This window comes from Platichthys flesus, chromosome 21, assembly GCF_949316205.1.
Source record: "Platichthys flesus chromosome 21, fPlaFle2.1, whole genome shotgun sequence".
Taxonomy (NCBI): domain Eukaryota; kingdom Metazoa; phylum Chordata; class Actinopteri; order Pleuronectiformes; family Pleuronectidae; genus Platichthys; species Platichthys flesus.
Window position 1 is genome coordinate 15,077,949 of NC_084965.1, and position 26,489 is coordinate 15,104,437.

Consider the following 26,489-nt stretch of genomic DNA (forward strand, 5'->3'; position numbering starts at 1 on the left):
CACAGATAACACTTTGAGGGTATTACATTGAAGTGGTGATAAACAGTGCTATCTTAAGCTACGTGGTATCGGCTGTCATGCCAAAGAATTACATCTCTGGTGTTAATATAATTAGATGTCTCTTAGAGTAATGCTCTTTAGCCTCACCATAAAGATGATGTAATGCATTGTAACTTTTTGCTAATAAAGTTCTGCAAAAAGACAGTTTTTGCTCTGTCTCTTAAGGAGTTTATTTATGTAACAGCAGGTGGCTGAGCCAGATATTTTACCTTAGTGAAACTTGGCTAACAACTCGAGGAGATGAGATATTTCTTACGTGTGGATCTGATAATTTAAGATGTTTCAGCCTTTTTCCAGTATTCGCACTCAATAATGAATTCCCAGTCGTACCCTATGATACAACTTAAAAAACAAACCAGCTGCTCAAATGTAATTGGATGTAATCAGGAAATTGCTCTGCTATTACAAACGTTGAGTGTTGGCTGACCCCTACTTGGCAAATTTGTTCTGAAAATACAGTTGGAACTCAGGTGAAGTCAAATTACAGGAATTGCTCTAAAAGCCTTTGGAAGGAGTTGTGTAGGATTGAGGTTTGGCAACCGACAATCAGCGATCGCATCAGTGACTTTGCAAAGCTCTTCAGAACAGTTTGGCAGCGGCAGATGCATCTCAGAGGTCACTTTCTCTTTCCACTCTCTGCCTAGAAATGACTGAAATGAGAGGACATGGTGATCTGGACTCCAATGTGTTACCATGACACATAAATATACCTTCCACATCTACGGAGAGCTTCCTCTTGGGGGCAAATTATCCATGAAAGCTTTATAAAATTCATACCTTGCTTTACTCTTTGATTTTTAGTAGAGAAACACACACATTGTACTTTCATCCTCCTTTTCTCTTTCATTTTCTTTATTCGGTTTTCTCTTGTTTTTCTCTGGGTCTTATTTTCCATTTCAAGGATGATGATGAGTTGAATTCCTACATTTTTAATTTGGCTGCAGGAGAAGAGGTTTTTTGATCAAAGTGCAGAGTTCAGAAACATGCTCTGTCGTGATTAAAGGGAAAGCTGCCAAGTGTGGGTGAAGACAATGCCAGCCTGGTTAACGATTTCCGAGCGCGTCTTCTCTACACCACCTGTTTTCCGTCGAGCACTTTTCAGCAGCTGTTCCCATAATTATGCTTGCTGTCACGGCGGAGAACGGGAGGGCGCACCGCAGCCTTGTGCTATGCCGATAAACAAGGTAGTTAAAGGCCACTTATGGCGACACAGTTACTCTCCCTAGGGGGATCCAGCGTCTAATTCCAGAACACATAATGGCTTGAAGTGTGCGTGTGCGGTTGGACATAGCAAAGTACTTTTTTTCCGCCATTAGCGTGAAATGAGAGGCATCTGGTTCATGATGTGCGTCTGTAGGTGGGATCCACTGAAAAGCCTTTGCAAACATTTCCAGTTGCCAAGTACAATTAAACAGTCACCTTTTGTTTTTCATGTTCATCTTGATTCGATGCAATTGTTTTCCTAAATCGCCTACAGAAGCATCAAGTCAACCCCCTCCCCATAAGAGCTTCCGTTCGGTTGCTCCACTCAGAGTCTCATAGCCTCAAAACATTTGCAGTGATATAGACGTATCTTGCCTCAGACGCCCTCATAGAAACTGAAATTACTCTGCTAATGAGCCACATGAGCTTTCTCATTACAACATCCCCGGTGGATTTCACTTCAAGTTTGTCATCGCTGACTCTAAATCTGCCGGGTTGAAGAACACATGTTGTTAGTTCACAAACACTTCCGACCCTCCACCGCTCGCCGTGACCTCCAGTTTTGTGTGGTTGAACCTGAAAAAGCCTGCGATTTGCTTTAGGCCGAGAGGTGTTTATTATTCCATCCCTTTGTCAGAAAATGTTATGAGAAGAAACAGCACCAAAATAAATTTGTGTTACAATACTTATCACGCATACGCCCCTTTTGCAATTACATACATGGCTGATTTCTTTTAGCCTTTTTAAATTAATTTCCAATGACCTTTAATGTCGCCAAATTGGGCCAAGAGTGGAAAGAAGTTTCCAGCAGTGTTAATTGTTTTAGGCAGTGATGTGCGGAGAACTCAGAGTTTTGTGTGAATAGAACTAATTGTGATTCATTTGCGCTCTCTCTCTCTGTCTCTCTCTCTCTCGCTGTCGTTTTCCCTCTTGTATCTCACTCAAGCTTTTTCTGTTGCAATATTTCTCCGACGCACACTTGAACACATTTAACACACCTTCCTTGTTAGTGCGTGACAAGTTTAGTGAGGTAGAAACAAAACAAAAAGGCAGATTAAGCAGACGGGATATTTTTGCAAGAGTAATGAGCAATGTTTTCTCTCTACCCTCTTCGGTTCACCTGCTTGTGTCTCTGCTCCAATGCTGCCTCTATCACTGTCCCCTGCCCAGACAATGGACTGTAATGAATTGGAGCTACCCCATCACAGTGTTAATTAATAAAGGACTTCATCGCATAATGGACTGTGACTGCATGGCTGAGTCAGAGAGAGCAGAAAGGAGACGTTGGCTTCTTACAGGCACTCCACTCAAAAGTGGTAGTAATAAGTTTGACCTTAATGATCACTGCCTGAACACAGCACTGCGCCAGTTTATTCACCAGAAATTATTATTAGACAGTTTTAGTTACATATGGACATAATTGAGATTAAATGTAATCTTTTTTTAAATTTTAAATTCCTTGATGGTGACGCTCATGGATTTTGGTAAACTTCCTCACAATGAAACAGCCTTGGCCATAAACAAGCTGAATGTGATGGAGAAGGATTACTGTTCAATCACAAAACAAAGAGTTCAAGTAGAGGTCAGATGAGTCTGTTTCCTGAAAGGCAGAAGATGGACAACGGCACAGCCTCCTTTACAACAGCAGTCCACCACTCCAAACTCATGTTTAGTTATGCTATAGAAACATTTATTGCTCTGTGTATGTGTCCAAAACCCACTTGGATCAGGTGAAGTGCGCTCCTGGCTCAGCTGCTCGTAGTAGTGGAGGTGAAAGATATTCAGCCATCATTAGTGAGGGCTCTTTCTCTGGGGAGGATGTTGTCCTTTCTGTTTTATGAGACAATTGGAATTTCTGAAAGGTTTTCTTCCAGCGACCGTACCTGTGAAAAACACCAAAAAAGGTTTCACAGTATTATCAGTTCATATGTAACTTTTTCCTGGTGTTTTAAAGTTGATTTAAGCATGCACCCTTTTCAGTATTTTACATCACTTCATCTATTGCCAGTCCTCTGTCTCAGGTGCATGTATGGGACTGAGCACGGAACAATGAGCTCACTGCCTTTTTTCTCCAGCACAGAGGCAGATGAATCCGGCTCTGCCAGAGCTGAATCGCTGCAACAAGGCCTGTCAAGCAGCCTGACAAACTCATTCTTAGCTAGAAGCGCTTGGTCCTGTCTGATGGAAATGCTACACTGCTCTCTCATTCTCTGCCTTGGCCCGCTACTCCCGGAACACAGCTCTGAGTGGGTGGTTATTCTGTCATAATTTTGGAGGAGAGTGTGTGCAAAAGTACGTGCGCACACAGGCTTCGATGGGGTCCAACCAAAGTACTATTTTTTATCCGGTGTATGCCATCTTCCGCTGTAGGGCTAAAAGCCTTTCCAGTGAGCTAACTCAGAGCCAATATTTGCCTTTTATTTTGATAAAGACATCTTCATTAAAGAGAAAGACTGATCCTGCCAATGACGCATGAGTTATTTTCAGTGTATGTTTGTGCTGTGTTGCTAGGGGGCCTGCATTGGAACCAAATTATCACAACCCATTAGTTAAGGGCGCTCCGATATAAGCGCTCATAGATTGTATATATATCAATTCTGAAGTTTAAGATGCATTATATTTATATCTAAAGAACAGTTTTTCAACAGTTGTTTTTTGTCTATCCCCCTAGCTCCTTTATCTTCTCTGAGGGAAAGGAACGGGTTATTTCCTAACTAGAGCCAGGGATTTCTCGAATAAAGCCGCTACAGTTGTTGAAATGCTGCACAATTAAATGAATTCCAGCGGTCTGAAATAACTAATAGTCCATTCAGGTACAAAGCCCACTTGGCAGATTGTACAGACAGGTGTACTCCCAGTTTGAAAGAAAAACAGAGAAAAAGAAAAAGGGGCCAGATAGAAGGTTTGTCCGGAGAATAGGGGCTCAGTCAGAGGGTGTTGAAAAGAGCCTTCACTTGAATGCACCACTGCATCCTAATAACTCCTCATCCTCCAAAAAAGAAAAAAATATATATTATTCTCTATATCTTTCCCTTATTCCTCGGCTTCACTCTTTATCCCAGCAGCTGTGAAGGGCACACACCTGGCTGCCATCCATCTGGATCTGTGTGTGTGTGTGTGTGTGTGTGTGTGTGTGCATGTGTGTGTGTTTGTGCATGTGTGTGCAACCGCATGTATTGATTTGAGTCTATTTAAAGCTCTTGCAGTGGGTTCCTGGGGTTAATTTCCAATCATGTGGATTTGGCTGCCATGGCAATAAATACTCATGTACAGTAAACCAATCTGGCCAATCACAGTAGTTCAGCATTGCTCTGAGACTTCCTGTCCTGTAGACACACCTGGCGTCCCCACTACTTCAGAATTTTTGGTTTGAAAACTCAGTTAGACACTCAGAAAGGTTGTCTGATTGGGTCTTTTCTGTCTCAATATAGCCTTTGCTGATTTGTCAGGCTCCTATTCCATCGAGGAAGAAAATAACTGCCATTAGCCTCGGCTACAAGTGTAGAACGCAACAGGAGTCATCACTTCAAAGAGGGGCTCGCCTTGGGGTCTTTGCTAACAGCTGTGGTGCAGTTAAATTTAACCTTTCACCTTTGCTGCTTATCATTTGTAGCCCTACGCACTTTATCCAACCAACAGCAAATGCTTCTTTCTACACCAGCTTGCTCATGCTTGTTAACACCGGCAGGCGTATGTTCAGTGTACGTGAGCAGCAACAATCTTTAAAAAGAAAATATTTGATTAAGTCCTTTCCAGGTTTCGTCCTTTTTTCTACCTAAGAAAGAAAAATACAAGTCCCCCTGTATTTTCCCTACACTATTAGCTTTCTCTCACACCTCTGTACTGCTGCAAGTGAGACATAAAAGACTATTCTTTTGGTTACTTGTTCCAGATGCTCTTTGTTAGACACCAGTGAAAATAGTTAGAGGACAGATTGCAGTGGATGTTTAATGGACTATTTTCCAGCTCAGTTGATCTCCTTGCCTATTAGACGCTCTCTCTCAAACCTCTCTTGCAGCTGAAATGAAAGATATATATTTTGTGTACTGAGGAACTGCAGCACACCCCTGCAACGAAAGGCAACTATGGTGATTTTCCATAAAGGATTGCACAAGTAAAGAAGGTCACATTCTTAACGTGTCACCAATGATCCTTCAAAGGGCTGTTGTTCAAAGGAAGCCGCCGTTGTTTGAGTATCAAATTGCTTTCTGGCGGTTTCAAAAGTTCTCCGCCGTCCCCACTGTTAATACACCGAGCTCATGATGGTGGAGGAATTAGAAGCGCTTGGCTAGACAGTATGGCCAATTGACGATGACAGCCCTGAGATACAGTATGTGACATGCTTGCCACCCATTTGCTTTCTTCTCCCGCTCCACTCATCTTACGCCTCTTTATCTTGTCTCCCGCTCGCTTTCCATTTTCTTGTCATTTCCCATCCCTGCTCTTTTTTCAATTTTTGTTCCACTATCCTCTTTTTTTTTTTTAAATCTCTTTGTTTTTCTGTCTCTTCACCAAAGTTAGGGTTGGGTACTTTTCACAGGCATTCAAATGTAAAGTGGGGCTCAGCAACAGTTTGCTTTAGCTTGATGATAAAGCTGAACGATCACAACCTAAAAACCTAATCGTCCATTCTATGTAACTTGAATAATTGATTAGCACATGATCAGCAGAGATGATTGCGTTTTTTGATGCCAAACTGATCAATAATAAAAACTGATCTGATAGAGACATCCCTCTCTTTCTTCACTACCCTCAGCAGCCAGAGGAAGACGACATGGTGTTAACCCCTGACGGTTCGAGAGAGTTCATGACCTTTGAGATCCCACTGAGCGATTCAGGCTCTGCAGGCCTAGGTGTCAGCGTCAAGGGCAATCGCTCCAAGGAGAACCACGCCGACTTGGGCATCTTTGTGAAGTCCATTATAAACGGAGGGGCTGCTAGCAAGGCAAGTAACTACTCCCACTCACTTATCTTCTGACTCTTCCTTGATGGATTTGATTGATTGCATTCATGGTTTTGACAAGGACCTACAGGTAAGTACTCAGATGGGTCACTGTGCTGTCGAGCTGCTGCTGCTGCTGCTGCTGCATGTAAACATATCAAAGTCTCTGTCTTTGTGATATTTAAGTGGTCACATGTTTGTAAGTGGCATTAGACTCATGTTGAGAATTTTTACCTTGTGGCAGAAATTGCCTTTGAAAGGGCAAGGATACAATCTTAAATTCCGTCAATATTGATAATTATTTCAATAAATGTAAATGATGTCATATTATTTATTTTGTTTTCTTATTCAAGTTATTCTTCTGTGAAGAGGATCTGGTTATAAACTCATCTTTATGAGCAGGAAAATACAAATACACAAAAAGCAAAACATTTAAAAAATTCAAGGTGGATCAATTATGTGTTAAACCTCCTCACTCTGCTAACAAATGTATAAGTCTTGAGAAATGTGTGATATTGCTATCAATGAAAATTATACTGTGATATTTATTGATATTGCTTACACCATTCTGTAATATTTCACTGTTCCATTGAAAATTATATTAGATTTGAATCAGGTGATTAATTCAAGTGTTCATGAATACCGGTGGTTTCGTACACTTTATGTTTGTATGGTTCTGAAACCCGAAAAAAGACATGATCGTTAGGGATTAATGGGAACACAAGATTATTGTTTTGCCCCAGAGTCTTTTTGGATACCATTGAATTAAAAGGTCTGCGTGACCCCGAGAGCTGCTTCAGAATATATATGTTCATGTTAACATAAACAACTAAAAAAAGGATCTAACTCTCCCCTTGTGTTTTTCTGCAGGATGGGCGTTTACATGTCAATGACCAGCTCATTGCAGTGAACGCCGAGTCTTTGCTCGGGAAGACCAACCAGGAGGCCATGGAGACGCTGCGGACATCCATGTCTGTCGAGGGCAACAAGCGAGGGATGATTCAGCTCATTGTGGCTCGGCGGGTGGCCACAAACAATGAGGTAACTGAAAAAGAGAGGGAGGAATCACACTAAGGTTCTTGGGACCATTTCTCCTCACAAGGACTTTATTGGTCTGCCTTTGTTTCAGTTTTAGAACGCTGTTAATAAAATTTACATTCAGTATATCATACATATTCTTTATACGCACTCAACAAAGGCACATGCATACTTAAACTTAAATCCTGTGTGTGTATAAGTAGAAGACATAGAATGGAGAAGAGGGATGACTACATTCAGCTGCACTGAATGATAAATGAGAGTTGCTTCCTTCTACCTTGCCACGAGCCATAATCTGTTTCCCATAGTTTTTTTTTTTATAGAGCTTATAGATAGCTAGAGGAGGACCTTTACGAAACGACCACACCACCATGCAAATCTTCAAACAGTCCCATTTCCTGTGCGAGATAGGTGATATGTCTCATATTTCCCACGGTGGGCCTTGATATGATATCTAAGAAGCACTTCACTGAGTTATGATTGACAGGCCTGCAAAATAACACTGTCAGATAGGCAGATAAAGGAATATGTATTGCGTTTAGGTGGATATTTGTCATGAGGCAACAGTGTAGAATATTGAAAGCCAGGGGATTACAACTTTATGAAATATCCTTTGTGACACAAAAATAATCCCAGCCTAGTTTATTTATTTATTTAATTTTGAAGAAAAACTAAACTCTCTCACGTTCTCGAGCGAACGCATACATCATTTAGCTGAATGCAAAATGCCAAGTGCAGTGTGACTGTATTTCAGGAGTGTGGATTCAAATGTAAATACTTCAACACACGTCCAGTCCGCCTGCAGCCAGAGGTTGTAGATCAGGTTTGATTAGTGTTGCTGTGATTCTAATTGGAGCGTGTGTCCTGTGGCTGTGTGTCAGTGTGAAGCACCACGCTGAGCCCCGCTCTCCCACTCTGCCCTTCACCCTTCCCGCTAACCCTCATCCTCCGAGCGCTGTGTCTCTCTCTTCTTCACCACATCATTCCCCCCCGTGCCCGGTCAGCTTGTGTTTCTCTTTATTTCAATGCTAATCTTCACCTCCTTTCCCCTCAACTTGTTTTGCCCCACATTTTACCTGGTAGGTCCTGGGATAAACACAACCAGCGACTGAGGTTGAATTTCCACAGGTATCACTCACATTAATGTTGTAGAGCTTCTGGGCTGCTATTATAATTTTCTTAAAAAGAAAAAAAAAAAAAAAATTGACCACTGTGTAGATTCAAAAACAATTATGTTTTTTATATTAATGTTATTGTTGCTTTATCCCCCCTATGAAGCATGTTGTGACCTTGTCTAGAAAGTACTATAAAAATAAGCTAAAAAATTAAAAAAGAATTATTCTCACAGATTTGTTCCCTTTCAACTTTAATCCATACAGTCAAGCCCTCCTTTCCAGGTCTGTCATTTTAATTTCATGGCCATGAACCCTCCATCCTAGGGCTTGTGTTTTAGGCTGCTTTTAGAAACCCAAAAGTCCGGCCTGAATGATAAAATGTTGCCCCATTATTCATTCGGATGTGACTACAGTGTTTTCAAAGCAATGATGCAGAGAGAGAGAGAGAGAGATACAGCAAGAAAACACAGGGAAACAAAAACACACAAAAAAAACCTTCATTAAAGTTTAACTTTGGCTGTAACATCCCACTCACACTCCGATACCCCTAGTATTGTCATATTTAATGTTTACCTTAAAACCATCTAGACGCAAACTGGAATGATTGTTGCCGTAAAAATCCTCCACTTTTATAGGATTTTACGGCTCCGGTATTATAAATCACTGTGCATTGTTGTTGTGGCATTCTATAATCCTTCAAATCCAGATTTTTTTTCATAAATCAGACTTCCTGGATTATATATTGTTGTCTCAGTGGTACTTAAAGCAACTCGTCCCTCCCTTCTCCCCACTCTTTACCCTCCTTCCCCATTTCCACACTATGGGAGAGGATACATGTCCCTCCGGGAAAAATTTTGCCCCAAGGTTCAGTGATTTCTATCACTAGGGTCCAGTCACTCTCCTGTCCTCATTAATCCCTCACCAGTCGGCAGCCAGGTAGACAGACTGACACTGAGCAGACAGCTGGGGTCACAGACAAACACGTCTCGAGAAACACTGAAAATATATATTTTTCATCATTGCATTATCACTCTGTAGGTAGACGGATGAAGAATGACACTTTTACATTAAAGTTTATTGCAATTTTGATCCATTTGAAGAGATGATTTAGAGAGAAAATTTTGACAGGTTTGTATATAAGGTGACATTTATTTCAACATCAGTTGCTATGAGACGGCTAATTGATGATGTTGCAGAAAAAGATTGAGGGTATGTGAAACAAAAGGAGAAGTGAGATGTAATAGTGCATTTTGGATTTCATCCATTAAAGTCCCATTACAGGCAATCATTACTTAAGTTGCACTGTCTTCAGGAAGCATTGAAACTGTTGTAGGAGGGAGAATTCGAAAACTAAAAGTCAAGAAAAGATAAGACCTTAATAATTCAAGGTCAGTTGTAAACCTCAAATAAGAAAAGCAGGAGTTAAATGTCGACGCCAGCTCCCGGTAGCTACATCCACCCCCCCTCCTTCCCCTGCCCTGCTGTGTTGACCAGGCAGCAGGCAGATTTGTGGGGAGCCAGCCTCAGTTTGCCACTGTCACCCAGCCGAATGGGAGTGAGCACTGGAGGGCACCATTGAAATGAATCAGATCCATCACTGTCTTTGGGGGGGAGAGGAGCCGAGCAGTACAGCCTAATGCATCAGAGGCGAGGACTGAGATGGGTGCAGCTTATCCAGGCCACCATACTCCATGAAAATTGCATTGATTTCATCATCGTTTGGTCCTGTGGGCTAAAGTGTGATCATCTCTGTTAGAGCATAGCAGCTGGATGCTTCTTGGTAGTTTAATCTCTAGATTGGTTGGGTGGAAGTCTGCAGAACTGCACAGCAGATATCTTGCCACATTAGCACATTAACCTGCGCGAGCGCACACACACACACACACACACACACACACACACACACACACACAGACACACACACACACACACACACACACACACCAGAACAATTAATTTTGCCACTGTCCCCCCCCCACCCCTCTTTTGAAAAACCACCATTCTGCCCCAGATAATCAGGCGATTTGATTGGTCACTGCAAATTCATTTGAAGTGTTGTAATTGCATGGCTGCTTCAGAGACTGTATAATTTCTCATCTGTATCTGAGTTCCACTAATGTACGCGCACATGTGTTTAAGCAATTAAATTTACAAAAGTAATTTCACTTCCATTATTAATTTTTTTATGTGTTAACAAATACAGATTATTCAACTTTCATCCCCTTACTCCTGCTAGTTTAAAACAATTCCAGCCATTGAGTTATTCCAGAAATATGTCTGTCTGCATGTGCAACGCATATCTCAAGACCTGTTAATCTGAAAGCCTCACACATGACATGTGTACGGTTAAGAGCCCAAGGAAGTGCAATGTGGAATTTGGTGCAATTCTGGACGAGTGATAAGTTCAATAAAAATAAGATTTACAGTAAATAAACGTGTGACCAGTGCTCTGTAGCAGCAGTGGTTGAAACTCATCAACACAACTGACTTCGTCGATCATTAGAGCAGAGCTTCATGATAACGGGTGAACAGCCCAGCACTTGGTTCAGCAGTGGAGGTGCCGCTTCAGGATTCTGTGGACTGAGTCCTGCAGTTGGTCTTTTCATGCATTACCTGAGTAAACAGCCCATTCCAAAAAGGCATGTTCTGAACGGGCACTGCACTTGTTAGGGTGAAAGAAAAGACATGGCATACTGTGAGAAATCCTCCAAACTTACTTCAATATAAAAGGTGATGATCGGAAACTTGCCTAGTGCAGCTACTGATTGGGAAGTTCAAGGTAATGTTTTTCCAATAAGAATAAAAAGGTCTGAGCTCATAAAACATTCATCCCCTCTCATCGCTCCTGTTTATGAACTTATAGGATCAGTGAATGTTTGTATTTGCAGCAGCCGCAGCAGTTCATGACATTTCCAAGAAGCAGTATTTATCACAGCGGCATCGAAAAGCAGACAGGCTGATGATAAGCATGTTTGGCTAGGTTTCATCTCTCATTTGAGATTCATCACACGATGTTAGCGAATGCCTCCCTCTGCATTTTGATGTTATTCATGACGGAGATCTTCTGCAGACATCGACTGTGTTTTTCTTATTTTTTGGTCCTTCCTGACACTGTTCCTGCAGCTTGCCAGCGAAACACTGCATTAATCAGAGCAACAAAAACACACTTTCACCACAAAACCTGTCTCTTCCTTGGTTTCTTGCGTTTGCCTACAAACTAACTCGCTCATACTACACATCGTAGTTCTCGGGGTACTATTTTTACATGGTGTTACACAGCCCTAGAGTTCTCATGATAATTCATGAGACAGAGCTTCTGCCTAAGGATATTCTCCGCTTCAGCAGTGATCCTCCCCATTTGTTTGATTCCATTTATTGAAATAAAGATATATCTAACTTCCACATTCTGGATTTTTATTATTTTTGCTTGTCTCAGCAGAGTTCTACGTCAAGAACACCCCAAGACATAAATGTAAAGCTTTTATGTAAAGAAATTCGCCCTCATTTGACCACTTGAAAGACTTTCCAGTCCAGCAACCCCAATTATGTAAATGCCATGTGGGGCAGGAAACCACAGAGTGTGCCAGTGCATTTAGTCACCTGAGGAACATGTTTCTGATTTCCTGTTTTTTCATTTCCTCAAACCACTGTATTGTACCACATTAACAGGAACGGCCACTGGTGTGTCGGTGTTTGCTCATCAAATCCACCACAAATATGTCAATCACAGATGACATTGGTGAGGTTTTGATATATATGACAGCTAATTAGCGTCAGTACTTTAAATTGAAGGAATGTGACAGGCTCATAACAGCATGATGCGCGAGGATGACAGGTCAGCGTGAAGGGGGATGTGGGGGGGCCAACACACATTTTTAGGTTGACATAATGACATGAGTTAATATTAACACAAAGAAGCAAGTGGAAACAAAATAACGCAATTTACATATAATGAGGTCTCCCAAAGAAGTAGAAAAGCAATTCCTTTAAAAAATGCTGTTTTATGTGTGGCCATTTGCTTCGCAATGACGGTGGACTACGGGTCATAATTTACCTTACTCTCTTATGTTTTACAGCTGCACCATTATGGAACATGGTCAGGTAATGGGTAAGCTAGAACACTGTTTTATTATTGATGAGGAGCAGCGGGGGGGTACAGCAGGATGATCAAAGCAGCAGAGATGCTATCCCATGCGTTTACCCCAGTATTATTCCTTCATCGAGGCTCTCAGTCACAGTAGCTTAGTTGACTCGGTGCAGTGAGTAGATATAACAGCTCATTGTGTTTCTAAAGGAGCAGACAGTCTGCTCAGCATGCCAATGGCCTGTGTTTGCGATTCATTCCAATACTGTTGCCGTTAGTCACTAAGAGAATGTTTATGCAAAGAGACAAGGGGGAAGGAAGTGGCCGGCCCTAACAAAAGACACTCACTCGCATAAGAGAAAGGCTGATCGATAGAGCCTTGAGAGAGCTATCAATCAGAGGCCCAGCCGAGTAAATTATGGTTTTATTAGTATTGAGCTGACCACTGCTGGGAGAGACCTTAAAACATTGAGCTTCTGCTGGCCCGCAACAGATGCACGAGACAGGGATGGGAATCTATGGTGACCCCGCCCCTTCAGGGTAATACGAACACAAGTCCAAGTCTAATCAGCACATCGAAAAGCTGCAATTCCCCTGTTGTCATAGTGAATGGGAGTGATTCATGAAAAAGAAGAAGAGAGCCAGGGCAGGGAGCAGTGCACTCTGGGAAATGCAGTCTGTCATAAAGCAGTGACTAAATTGCGGAGAGTAGATCGCAGAGCAACAGAAATGCAATTCCAGTGCTGCCGGGCCCTCATTCCCGGCCGACTCTCTGAGGACTAACTCGTTTAGGAGCAGCGGGGGAAACTCAATGGGACCAATTGAGAGAATAATATATTGAATCTGGTGGTTGAGTGGGCTGCTTCAGCTCGGTGGAGGACTGCAAAGGTGAAGTGTGTGCTTTAGTGTCTGAAGTCATGTGTTGTTATGCAAAATAAAACTTGTATGTGAATAATCATACACATTCATATCCCTCTCACCAATTTTATTGCAATACTTATGTGCCAAAAATGGTCAATATGGACAGACATGGGTTATTTTCCTATCTTTATTCACTCTTTCACTTTGAGAGCAGCAGACAGCAAAACACTGCACTCCAACTCAAATAGCCCCTGCTTGTGTTTAGGTCTGCTCTGCTTGTGCTTAAACTGTACACTTGCACTCGGACACATTTCCTGCGTGCGCACCAGCTTCAGATCTTCTTCTCTATATGCTTCTATTTACGCAAGAAACGTCTGCTCTTGGATTTTACCTCTGCCCTTTGTGGAAAACATGTGCAATCAGATCGTCAAGGGAGTTGTGACTAAACATAATGTTCTGGCAACTGAAAAGAGGAAACTCAAGGTAACAAATTCACTGTGGACAAATTAACTAATGAGACACAGGTGAAAGGAAATCTGATAGGGGGGGAAAAAACAGGCTGTGTCCGAAATCACTCACTTATCATTATATGTATTATATATATCATTATATATATCACTATATGGTGAGTTCGGCATTTTTTTGTGTTTAATTATGTTATACCCTATATAGTGCACTCATTGTTTTTATTATGCTTCATGAAAAATTGTAAAAACCCAATTGTCACTAACTGAGCGATATCTACCATCATGCATTGCGCTCAAAGAGGAGAGAGGGCAGCAGGAACAGCCCGACCTTTCTTAAAAATGTAAATACGAGCAGAGCAGCATATCCCAAACTACGGCAAACAGGTTTATTTCTACAAAGTATTAATATTAAGTGTAAAATAAACATTTACAGTGGGATTTTCCACCGGCCGATGTTGTTGTACGTCTGAATCCTCGGATAATGACAGGAAGTTAACAAGAATGGGCAGATCATAAAAGCATAGGGTTAGGCAGAAAGCCAGAGGCCAATCAACATCTTAGCGATATTATCACTTTAGCATGGTTATTAGCCTTTGCTTTGCAGTTGTGGTCCTCTACAGAGCTGATGGCCTGGCTGTATATTCTAAGTCTTGCTTCCACATGGTTTGTTGTACTCGTTATCGGGTGGAACATTAAAATATGAGTTATTCTCCCATTTCCTGCTCGTTTGAAGTTGAAGTTTTGCCAAGAACCCCTAATACACCTGGGAGTCCACCTGTGAGGGAAGCCCTAGCATTAGACGAGGCTCTAGGTGGATGTGAGAAGCTAATAAAACTGGGGAATCTAGCTAGCAGTGAGGTGAGTTGTGCCTGTGGCAGGATGCAGCAGCTTAAGGATTGTAATTACAGCATTATAGTGGAGGTTGACTGGATTAGGGCCAGAGCAACAGGCTGAGACCAGGATAGAGGCCAGGAAATGGCCATGGACTATATATTATTAGCCTTAGTTGACAGCTTAAGACCAACCCTGTCACCGTGCAGCTTCTTCTCCTTCACTGACTTTCCAAGGTCAGGTAGATGCTGATGCACTGGCAAGAAAAACTAAAACATTTGCGCACACGTCTGCACTTACCACAAGTGCATTTACAGAGACACACATGTTATGCACACACACATCCTCTTACTACATTCACACATAATGTAAAAGCATCTTGAACACACACACACACAGTGATGCCTCACAAGTCTATAGTCAATGGGCTCAGTGTGAGTCACAGTGCTCTGCCCTGTCCCTCAGTCAATAGAATAATCCACTCTGAAAATGACTAGATTAAGACAGATTAAGCACATGATGAGGTGATGAGAAGTGGGCTAAGAAAGGACTCAAATCTTATCATTCACACTAGATTCAAAGCACATCCACTTTTGGACAAATATGATCCTCGATTTAACTCTGTGCTACTTTTGTTTAGGGATGGAAACCGCAGCAGATCAAATACTTTGATAACACAACGCAGTTATCAAAGTATGGGCATGATTTATTACCCAGTGCGTCAATACAACACAAGCAGGGTATTGTTTGCACTCCGGGTTTTTGCATGTGGACCAAATAGCTCATAAATACATATTTTCACTAGATTTGGTGGGAATATTACTTGTTCCAGATAAGCAACTTTCCGACTCGGTGGGTCATAAGCTTAGGTCAGTCAAAAACAATATATCAGAGGGAAATGTTTTTCCAATATACACATCCACAAATAACATCATAATCTTAATTATATATTGATCAGACACTGATTCCTCCTCATACATGATAAGTGACATAGTATAGTCAGAAATTACATCATAAGTAGTTCAAAAATACATTATTTCATTTTTCTCTGGATCTCATGAGACTATAGAAATGACCTGAAGCTTTTACATATTGAAAAATAATTATAGGATCATATGGTAGCAATGACATCATCCTGATGTTATTATGAAGTCATAGAGTACAGTAGTGCATTAACGTTTGCACCCAACATGAGCAGAGACACAATCTACAGCCTTCTTTGATTAACCAGTCATTTCTCATCATGTGGTTTAAATAACCTCATCACATGCTGTGGTTTTGGTTAACATTTCACACCATAGTTTTCTTCTGCTTACCCTTTTATTAACCTGCTGCTTCTGTTGCAGGCTAACAATGTTCTTGAGCATCTGAATATTTTACCCTATGAAAAAAAAAGGGATATGTGTTGAAGACTGATTAACGGGTGAAAGCAACGGGTGCAGATTTTTCATGAAAATGTCACAGCTCGTCATGCAATGTTGGGCCAGTCAGTCAACATTAACACGGCAGTAAACATTCACAGTGTGCTAAAGCATTAGCATGCATAGAAACAGATTTAATTAATACTGGATACACAAAGATTAAATTGCTGCCATTTTGCCTGTATGTAAAGTGCTCCCAAAGTCTATTTGCTATAGAATCCAATGAATACTTTTAGAATAAGCCTGTTCCGCTGTCAGAGATAGAGGCAGACGGTGACACAAGTGTCTCTCGGAGATCTACTCCACTAGACGCACCCTGTATGTAGTTTTCATATCATATGGTTTCTCAGTCGCTTGCCTTCTGTTCCGCCCTGTCCACACATTTCCCTACCTCTTATCTGAAACCCTCCATCTTACTTCATGTTAGCTCATGACAAGTCGCCGCACAGATCTGAAGCAGATCTGAAGTCCGGCGAATTGAGTAGACGAGAGAGGAGTGAGTAAAATAAATCTTCATTTAAACAATTTGAACCTTGTTGAGTCAGAATCATCCAGGGACATGCTTTTTATTATAAAGCTGCCAGTGGCTTCGCCTGTGATTGTAATTGACCTACCCCCCCCGTTTCGCATGCACGCTCACTCACACACATGCACGCTCACACGCTCCCTTCTCACCCCTCGCTCTTATCAGCATACCGTCCAGATAAAGTCCTGCGCTCCCAACCTCATTAAAGCTCTCATTTATATTAAACAGGCAGTAAGTCCTTCTAGCCTGGTATGCATCTCCCAGGACACATTACTCCCACAAGAAGGCGACTTGACAGCACCCAAACTGCACCCTGGCCTCAGATCGCACATCCGCACAATTCTTATTTTTCTTCTTTACATTCGTTAACCAAACACTCCTTACAATGGTTGCGGGGAGTTTCTTCTCTCTTTATCTTCCTCCTGTGCTCCTGTCTTCCTGTTGTTTACTCCCCTTTCTCTTGGCCAGGAGCCAGTGGATTGTTGTGAGATCAATATTAGCCAGGGCCTCCTAGTTTAAACTATGCTTGAGATACAGAGTTGAACTACAAAAGACTATCTAGCTGTGAGGGAGCTGTCTGTAATAGGTCATGTATAGGGAGTTGTTCTCCAGTGGATTCCCCTGCTGCCCAAAGGCTGCTGTAGAGTATTATGGGAAATAAGACCACGGCCCAAGCTTTATTCTCTAACTCTCCGCACGTGAATTGGAGATATGTTTTCCTCTCCATTCCCTGACTCATTCTGTGGTAGCACCATTGTCTCTATCCTTAAAAATACCACATTTTACAGACTATTGATTCTTGAACATGGACACTGTACTTGGGACCTAGTGGTCCCAAACCCAAAGACTCACAGCAAACCATGTCGCCTTGTCAAGACTGACACATGCACCGAGTGTACAGTGGGCTCAATAACCAGCAGTGTGGCACATCGACCACATGGCAAATGTCACTGGTCCATTTACTTGGTCTCATTGTTAGAGGCAGCTGTCTATTGGCCTATGGGAAATCTATGGAGCTTTATCCAGCTCAGACCTCTGCAGGAGCCGTTTCACACTGGTGAACCAGAAAATTCCAATGTAAGCCAAGTCGGATGCTGAAGTCCCTGTTCCATGTTTTCAGAGTATCGATGGCATCACATTAGGAGCCATACTGTAGCAGACATCATGTCTTCTTTTGTGTGTGAATGTGATGGATGTGGATACATTCCAGTTTAGATGGTGCCATACACTGCAAACATAATCTGTAAATGACTGGTAAAATCTCACAGTTGAGCTTAACTTTATTTTACTTCTGGACTCTCTGTGTGACAATTGTAATGATTATTACAGTGATTTCACAAATTTTGCAGGAATGATCAAAACACGACTGGAGCCTCGTATTAGTCTTAGTTCATTCCACATTGATTAATATGTTCATGAATTATTAATTTTCTTGAATCTAATGCCTAGAATATAAATGCAGTCTGAAACCTCAGCATTGGATGTTTTGATTGTCAGCTAACGGTACCTTTAAAATTGTTTTGCATGCTATGATCGCTAAAAACCACCAAGCTACATTTCCCATACTGCAATTTTCCTCTCCAGGGAATATTGCAGCAAACCACAATGTATTTCATATGTTGCATCTTTTGAAAGCTATGACATTTGTCTTAAAAGAGAAACACACAAATGTCGCACCAGGGATTAAAGGTATATACGATACATGCATTTATGTTGGAGCTGGTCTAAGTGGGTTGAAATGCTTCATCATTGCTTGGCACCTACTAACGAGTGCTAATATCTACTCTTAATCTCTCTCCTGGTCTCTGTAGGAAGCCCCGGGCAGCCCTCCAGTTCTAGAACAATCTATGAACTCGCTACTGGACAGCCACGAGCGCCGAATCTCCCACTCACTGTACGACACCATCGAGGACTTTGACAACATCTCGACATCACGCACTAATGTGATGGGGCGTATAGGTGAGTCATTTATTAGCAGAGATTATTTCATTCTCCCTCTGTGGCTCTTTGATCTACTGCTAGATAAGATGACTCAACAAGTTGGGCTTCATTTTGAATGGTGACTACAGTCATTCACCATGATGGGAAGTGTTTTTGACCTGCTAACCTCAGTGGGTATATTTTCCTTATGCATCGGTGCTGTCTGAAACTTAATGTTTGATGATTCATTTTAACACAACCCAATGCCTTGTGCAGCTCCTCTGCTACATGTGTTCCATTAAAGCCCTCAGTCAGCATCACCTTCAAAGCCTCATCTCGCCTCATCGCTCTCTGTTTCCCAGGTTATACTATACCTACCCTACCCAAACCCCTCAGGGATTAACGTCATCCCCAATCCTCCCCACCTTCAATCCTCTCCCAACTGCCTGCACTCGGGTCAATTCCCATTCTACCCAGTTGACATCAGCGGGCTAAGATCTCGGCTCTCTAAGTGTATTAGAATTGGCAATTCAATCCTCTGCCTGTCGCTGCTGTCATCTCAACATCGACAGACCTTTCACATATGCATACACAAAGACAGGGAAGGTAATTGCATCATCGTAGGGAGGGTAGTCTTTGTTAAGGATGATGCAGTGTAGTCGCATGTAGCCAATCCTTTCTCCCAGCACACACACACAATAGGTTTTCAGAAGCTTGTTTTCTTATCTTAACCTTCCTTGCCTCTCCTTTTCTCCTCCGTCTCTCGTCTTCCTCTTGTTTTTTTTTACCTAATTCCCCAATTTTCCTTTCGCCAAACTCTGCCTTTCACAATCTCCCCCCCCTTCTGATAAACCCTTTCCTCATGATCTCCATGTCATCAGTCTTTCTAGCCTTTCACCTCCCACCATGTAACCACTTCCACCTTCTCCACGCGGATGGAGTAAATTTGTAATCTGTCAATGATCCACACTTTGTCCCTTTCCAGCCTTCTCCCATTCATTCTCCTGTTTCTCTCCCATCCTGTCCCAACCATTCCCCCCAGTGTGGTGCCACTCTGCTACTGATCATGGAAGATCAGAGCTTGTGTCAGAGGCATCTGATGGTTAATTAAGCCTCCAGATCAATAGGGCTCGCCCCTGACACACTCTCTCCCTCTGTCTCCCTGTCTCCCCTTCTCTTTTTTTGCCCTTTCATCATGTCTTAGTCCTCAATCCCAATTCAAGTGTTCTGGAATTGGTTGGGTTTTCCTCTCAGTTTGGCCTATTTACTCCACTTGCTTTTCCCGACGCAGGCTTTTTAGAATGCTGCTGTGATCATAAGTGGCAACTGTGGGCACACTGATGGAAAAGTTTCTTGGCATTGAAACTTCAAGGGTACCCAGCGCTCATCTCATCCAGCGGAGTGGGAGTCAAATGAGCCAAGCGGAAAAGTTTTAGGGGTGGGGGTGGAGTGGGTGCCGAAGTACTAAGTTATCACAGCAGAAGCTCAGAGGAGCCTCAGATCTTTGACTCGGATTGTCTTGCAGCAAGAAAATGTCAGTTCCTTTTCCTCCATGTCTTCAGGCTGTCTCCGAGTCGCGCCCTCATTAACCCGCATGATATTTTATGACAGGTCTTCATCTTTTTAAACTGACACAAATTCTTTTATTTTCAATTACCAGGGATGAGTTTGTTTTCATCACAGCAAGACAGCAGTGCCGCGCTGAGGTAGAATTTTAGCACCTATGAAGTAAAATCCAGGACACTGCTGCACATACACAGTCAAATTTGGGCTTTTCCAGTATCTGTGTATCTGCTCCTCCTTTTCTTCTCTTACATCCTTGATTTACTGAAGATGAAAATGCATTTAGTTTTATTCCTAAAATGTATTAAATCATAGCAGATAAATCTCAAGACAAATTGAAAGAAGAGAGTACTGTCTCTATCTGTTTCCTCATAACAAAGTGACCTTGTTCACTGACAACGTTGAGCTAAGATTTTGTTAACCTAAATCAAATGTCACAAAACTCACTTTGAAAGCAAAGAGCATCGCTGTCCATGACACATCTAACTTTCCACTTCGAACCAAAATGTGTACTACATTTACTTTTAATCAGGGCAATACATAAATAATAAGAATTGAGACAGTAATAATATATCTTTCACTTATCCTCCAGTAGTGGTGATGGTAAAATGTCTGCAGTCTCGACTGACAGTAGCTGTTTCCCCTCTATATCTCCGTCTATATATTATTTCAGATGGGCGCAGACATATTGCCTGGTGTGTGAGATGTGACAGTTGTGGTTAGAGGACAGATGCTGAGATCGGCTCTGCAAGGTCAGGAAGCACACAGCCGGCAGGGCCTGACTGACAGCTTGATGTCGAGAGTATCGAGACCAGCTAAATTACTGAATCATGAAGGCCAGACGTGTGGAGTTTGGGACACTCTGAGACACACATGCTGCAGTACGAACACATAGGTGTGTGCACATACACATTCACACTCACGTACAACCTCTCCATCAGGTTAAACATAATTCCCACTGATGTGGGATGTACATTTTCCTCAGAGCAAATACTGTTTACTTATAGAATTCTAAGGCTTTTTACCTCTTTAAAGACAATGAAGGAACTCTCTAACCAAATCAGCCCCTCTCCTCTGAGTCTGTTTTTCATTATGCTACCTGTGCTGTTGTAAATGGACCACTACACAGAGGTAAATGTAATGGAGTGGTTTCTCGGCTTGATAATTAACGCCTGACTTTGATTTTGAGTAATTTCATGTGGCAGCAAGTCAATATAATGTAATTGTAAACTCCATATTCCTGCCAAACTATTATTATTATTGCAAAACTCTCAGTTTTCTGTTAAAATATAGCAAATTGCCGCTGTGTCCTATGAGTACCTGATTTCACTTTACATCTGCTCGCCTGTTTGGGAAATTATTATAATTACCATGGCAACAACCATGGCAACATCTCATAAAAAAAAAGGCGACAGGTGTTATTATGTTGGTAAAGTACCATCACATTGACTGTAAGGGCACTTGATCTTCCCTGTAGTGTTTTGGGCCGTCATTCAGAAATATCTCTCTGTGTGTTTTGTTGGCGAACACATTCACCGAATCAATGGTCTGAGTTAATTCCATCCCCAATTTGCTTCAGTAAGCCATGAAATGCTGTGATATTGTCAGCTTTAACTTTGCACATGCACACACCATGAGGTGTAGCATCATGGCCACAGGCTGAATCCTCAACTCAAAGGTGGTGAAGAGTACAGTACACTCTGCTTGAATCCCTCCTCAAATGAAATGTGTTCCTGAAACTTATTTTTCTTTCAGCCCCAAACTCCTATTGACCTTTTTGTGGGAGTAAAAAAAGAAATGTCTCTTCTAAGGCAGGAAAAACAGAGAGAAGAGGTAAATAAAAGGAACTATGAGTGAAATCTCCTGCGTGCACACAGTGTGTCAGTGACAGCCGAGGTTTGACACAAAGGTCGTTAGCATCACACCCGGCTTCGCCTTCCGTCCTGTTTAATTGAAAAGTGCCACTGGGTGCCGGGTCCACACGCTGGGGTGAAAATTGAGGCCCATAGACTGATGCTTTCTGTGGATGTGACTTATTGGCCAAGTGCCTGACCAAGAATGCTCATCCAGGACTGGCACAGTAGTGAAGGGAGTGTGGGATGCGAGGCTGGAAGTGGGGAAGCACACTCATGCTGTTGTCACACAGGAAAGTAGATGTTCATAGGATGCAACTCATGCAGTGCACGTTAAGGTGCAAAATCCTGTTGACACAGCCAAACCCAAAAGTTGTCACCTAGAAGTAACAACACATTCTTTATAGGTATAATTATTGAATCTGTTTCATGTATTTTGTTCATTACATGATACTGGCAACCTCTTGACCTGGGATTGGTTCCAGTCCTTCCCGTGCAACCTTCCAACAATATGCAGTAAACATGGAAGGATGGATGCATGCACTCATAACTAGAAGATATTTTTCAAATAGGATGTAAATACAAGAGAAAACCCCGACATAGACAGAGCAACTCCAGGCTGTCCCCAGATGCTGTAGTCTTCCATAATGGTGTTAAAGTGGGGCCGTGTTCCCAGGAATTGACCCTGTTGTCTTCTCACCTTCAGTATTTCTCAGTCTGCAGACTCATCCTCTCTGTGCACTCAGCCATCGATGCAGGAGATGAGGCAGAGTGACCGCTCTTAACTCGGTGTCCAGAGTGCTTTTAGCATGCCTCAGTATGAAAAATGGCATCAATGTTACACAGAAAACTTCCCTTACCTATATTTCACTGTGACCTCACATGAGTCCAACATAGCTTCAAAATATACCGGAACAGAATTCTGACTAACCAGAAAATAGGACTCACGTCTGCAATGCTGTGTTTAATGGCAATAATACCTTCTGATTCAGATTCTGATTCTAAAATCTGATCAATGTAATATTGGTATAGGACATAATTTTTACTTATTTGACTATGATTATGTTCCATATTTGGTAATTTGTTGTCTTTTCTAATGCCTTGTTGACAGTATTGGGGATAATTTTGAATGGATATTTCCCCTCCATTTAAAAGAGAAAAACTCTACATGACCTTTGTTTTTATAGAAATATCCCCATCCAGACAAGAACATAATTACAACAACAAATGTTCACGAGTATGCCTGACCATTAGGTGGCAATATAGTCTGCATCATTGATCTTTCCTTTAAAAGAAACAACATTCCGAGCATGCTCAGGGAGCTTTGTTATAAGTCGGCTGTTTACACTTGTAATGTGGTGCAGTGATGCTAATTTAGCTGCAAACTTACCAGCCAGACTTAGAGAAACTGGTATATAGTCACTATTGTTGTTTTTGTTTCTGGCACATGCTTGTTACGCAAAGCACCACATGCGAAAGAAGCATTGTATTCATCATTTCCAAAAAGCTTAGTCTTACATGCGTCACAGATGCCAAATTTTTTGTAAATATCCCTGCAAAAGGGGTTGCGCAATACAGTACTATGGTCTACATGATTTGAACAGTAATTTTATCTAAGAATAAATATAGGAGTAATATAAAAACTTTGCAATTGCTCACTTTATTGCTCCAGTATTTTTTACCAGATTACATAAGTGTTTAAGTGCTCCTAGCCTCAATGTATCTTGTTCAATTATATATCAATTGAACAGTATATATTTCCCTTTAGTGAGGATTTATAGCACAAGCAGCTGGTGCTTGTTTTGAACGGTTGAGGTGGTTTTTCATATTCCCTGAAATCGCATTTAAATGATTAATAACAGAGTTGGACAGGAGGACATAGCTTCCTTCAACACTGACTTGATCTCTGGTAGAGGAAAAACGTTTAGCCTCGTTATGCTAATATATGCCAGAGAAGTAGTTTGTTTAGTTTGATTAAGATTAAGATTAAGATGCATTTATTAGTCCCAAACACATGCACAAAAATGCAAAGGCACATGCATGCAGGTAGGGAAAGTTAACCTCTGCTTTTGACCCATCTGGTGCAGGACACACAGAGCAGTGAGCGACCATGTACGGCGTTCGGGGAGCAGATGTTGGGGGAGTAAGGTGCCTTGCTCAGGGGCACTAGACAGGGTAGGGAGACTCTTGGATTTTTGGACACATCAATCCAGGTTCGTCTTTTGTTGTCTCTCCGTGGAGTCGAACCAGAGACAAACCAGAGACCTTCTGTGCCCGTAGTACAAGTTTCTGCCACTAGACCACCGCCTCTCTCATTTTTTTTATACTGGAGATCATCTTTGCCGGAATCAATGCTATCTTAGGTATATTAGTGGCCTCCATACATTATATAGATTTTTTTTTCTGCAAATTGCCACCAAATCAGTTTTTCAAGCATACGTTAAGAATAGCCACAATTGGTCGATGTGTCGTCAAAGGAACCGTTAAATATGAGAGCATAGTCACAGAGTGTTTGTGAATGCTCTGCTCCTGGGCTCAGGGGAAATGATTAACTATCTCTGTTAGTTTCAGTGTTTGGCATCCTCATTCATGGACAACTGATTGAGTTTCTCAACAAGGAAGTGAGACACCGTCATCAACCCAATCAACTAAATGCCCTGATCAATTGCATTGACTAGAGAATCCCTGGGAGACTGTTAAAAAATGGCACCAGTGTCCCCTGTGGAGCATAAGGCTTTTGTTTCCACCAGTGTGTACTTATAGTGATTACCTGCTGCAACCCATGCATGGGTCTGATTGCTGTGGCAGCGTGGATCAACTAATGAACCCTTCTCCAGGCAGATCGATAGGCCAAAGTGTCACCAAAGCAGGGAGAAAGACGGAGAAGAGAGTGTAAAAGAAAGACCAAGAGTGTATGATGGGACAAGATTGAGGAAACTCATGTAGGAGAAAGAAGATGGAGTGGGGCTATTAGTGTGACCTCTCCCCTTACGGCTCAATGTTTCAACGGGCAACGCTTGGTCAGAGGGCAGAGAGAGAAGAGAGTGAAGCTCTGATCTGGTTGGATGGATGCAGCCAGGTGGCCTTTCGAGCCAAAGATCCCATCTGTCTCTGTCTTCACCCTCTGCCAGAGGGAGGAGGAACATCTCTGCTTCAATATCATGAAATAGCTTCCACACGCTAAGCACGGCTTGCCAGGGGGGGGCTGCGTGTGCTCCAGTACAGTGGTAGTAATGGGATTTCCACTGTAGTGATTGCACTTATCAAAGTTATAGGCATCGAGTAGACAGATAGGATGGAAACACCATGATGTGATAATAAATTCCTGGCTCAGTCAATGTAAGTGTCTAACGATGCAAAATCATTCATTGTCTAGTTTTTCTGGTTTGGAAGATGTTCTAATATTAAAAATAACGTAATTTCCATGACAACATGTTTCAGCTATTAACTCTGATATGTTAATCCTTCACATTACAATAGTATAGCTAAATCTAACAAATGCTTCTTGCTCTCAGCTGTGGATACTGAGGTAATGGGTAATAATTCACAACACTGTCACAAAGGCCTTAGTGTTATGTGTTATATTGGTTCCTCATTCCTTACTGCGCAATTATAGTTTTAGAGCACAGAAATGTATATTTTGAAGATAAAGTATATTGTGTTCATATCAATGTTCAATTAAGACCCCTTTCTAACTGGTTTACTGGTATACTGGTAGTAATTTCCATGTCCACAAAAGTAACAAAGGTCAGAATACTCAACATGTCATAATGCCATAATTGGTTACTCTGAGTACGACCTTATTCGTGTTTAGGGATTCAGACAATTCTATGTGGCAGTGTGTCATTCAGACTTTTATCATGGAATATTGGTGTCCCTGTAAATGTTGTCATGTGCACACTCAACAATGCTTAACGTAACATAGGGTTACATTTGTGCCACGAAATAATCCATATCCAAAATATCAGTTATTTCAGTGGCCTAATCATGTTGCTCGAGAACTCTTCCTTTAGCTGCATTAATGGGAAGCATGAATCACGATCTCTCCCAAAAAGCCCCTTTGTGGAAGAACCAGATTCCATGAACAGTTAATCCTAACCCAAGTGAAATGTATCCTCGAGTGACCTCTCCTACATGTCTCTAAGATATGTGTGTGACTGCTGATGCATTCGTGATGGCAACGTGATTTTCACGTTTCTCTATTCATTTGCTTTCATTCCCTACAAACTGGGCTCATGAAAAGCCCCAGTGTTTTTAGAATTGCCAAGTCATCAAAGACTTAATAACAGCATTTTGATTCCTGCCAAGATAGTGGTTCTGGGGTTTGGAGAAAACAGTAATTGCATTCACTCAGCTCAGGTTTAGATGCTTGTGGTTATTCTGCTCTGGCAGGAGAAGGGAAAAGTTGCTTCCAACTTACCAGCGACAATATGTTCAGATGATTTTTTTAGTGTAATTATGTAACTAACAGAGACAACACTCACAGCATGTAAAGTAAGACTACAAACAAGTTATGGAAAGACTATTGCTTTCCATCTTCCTCAGCCCACCCTCATGAACCAAAGGCCGAGTCCCCTTCTTTCGGTCTTGTCCACTCAGTCTAAG

General features: G+C 41.8%; 1 protein-coding gene across 2 annotated transcripts in view; it reads left to right on the forward strand.

The window, feature by feature from the left end:
* The window catches only part of pard3aa (par-3 family cell polarity regulator alpha, a), a 338,263-nt gene that overhangs the window by 183,259 nt on the left and 128,515 nt on the right, over positions 1-26,489 (forward strand). For both annotated transcript variants that reach the window (XM_062379666.1, XM_062379667.1), the window contains exons 13-15: positions 6,020-6,208; positions 7,076-7,246; positions 18,360-18,507. In XM_062379666.1, the coding sequence (XP_062235650.1) occupies positions 6,020-6,208; positions 7,076-7,246; positions 18,360-18,507 (508 nt within the window). The remainder of the gene's footprint in view (positions 1-6,019; positions 6,209-7,075; positions 7,247-18,359; positions 18,508-26,489) is intronic.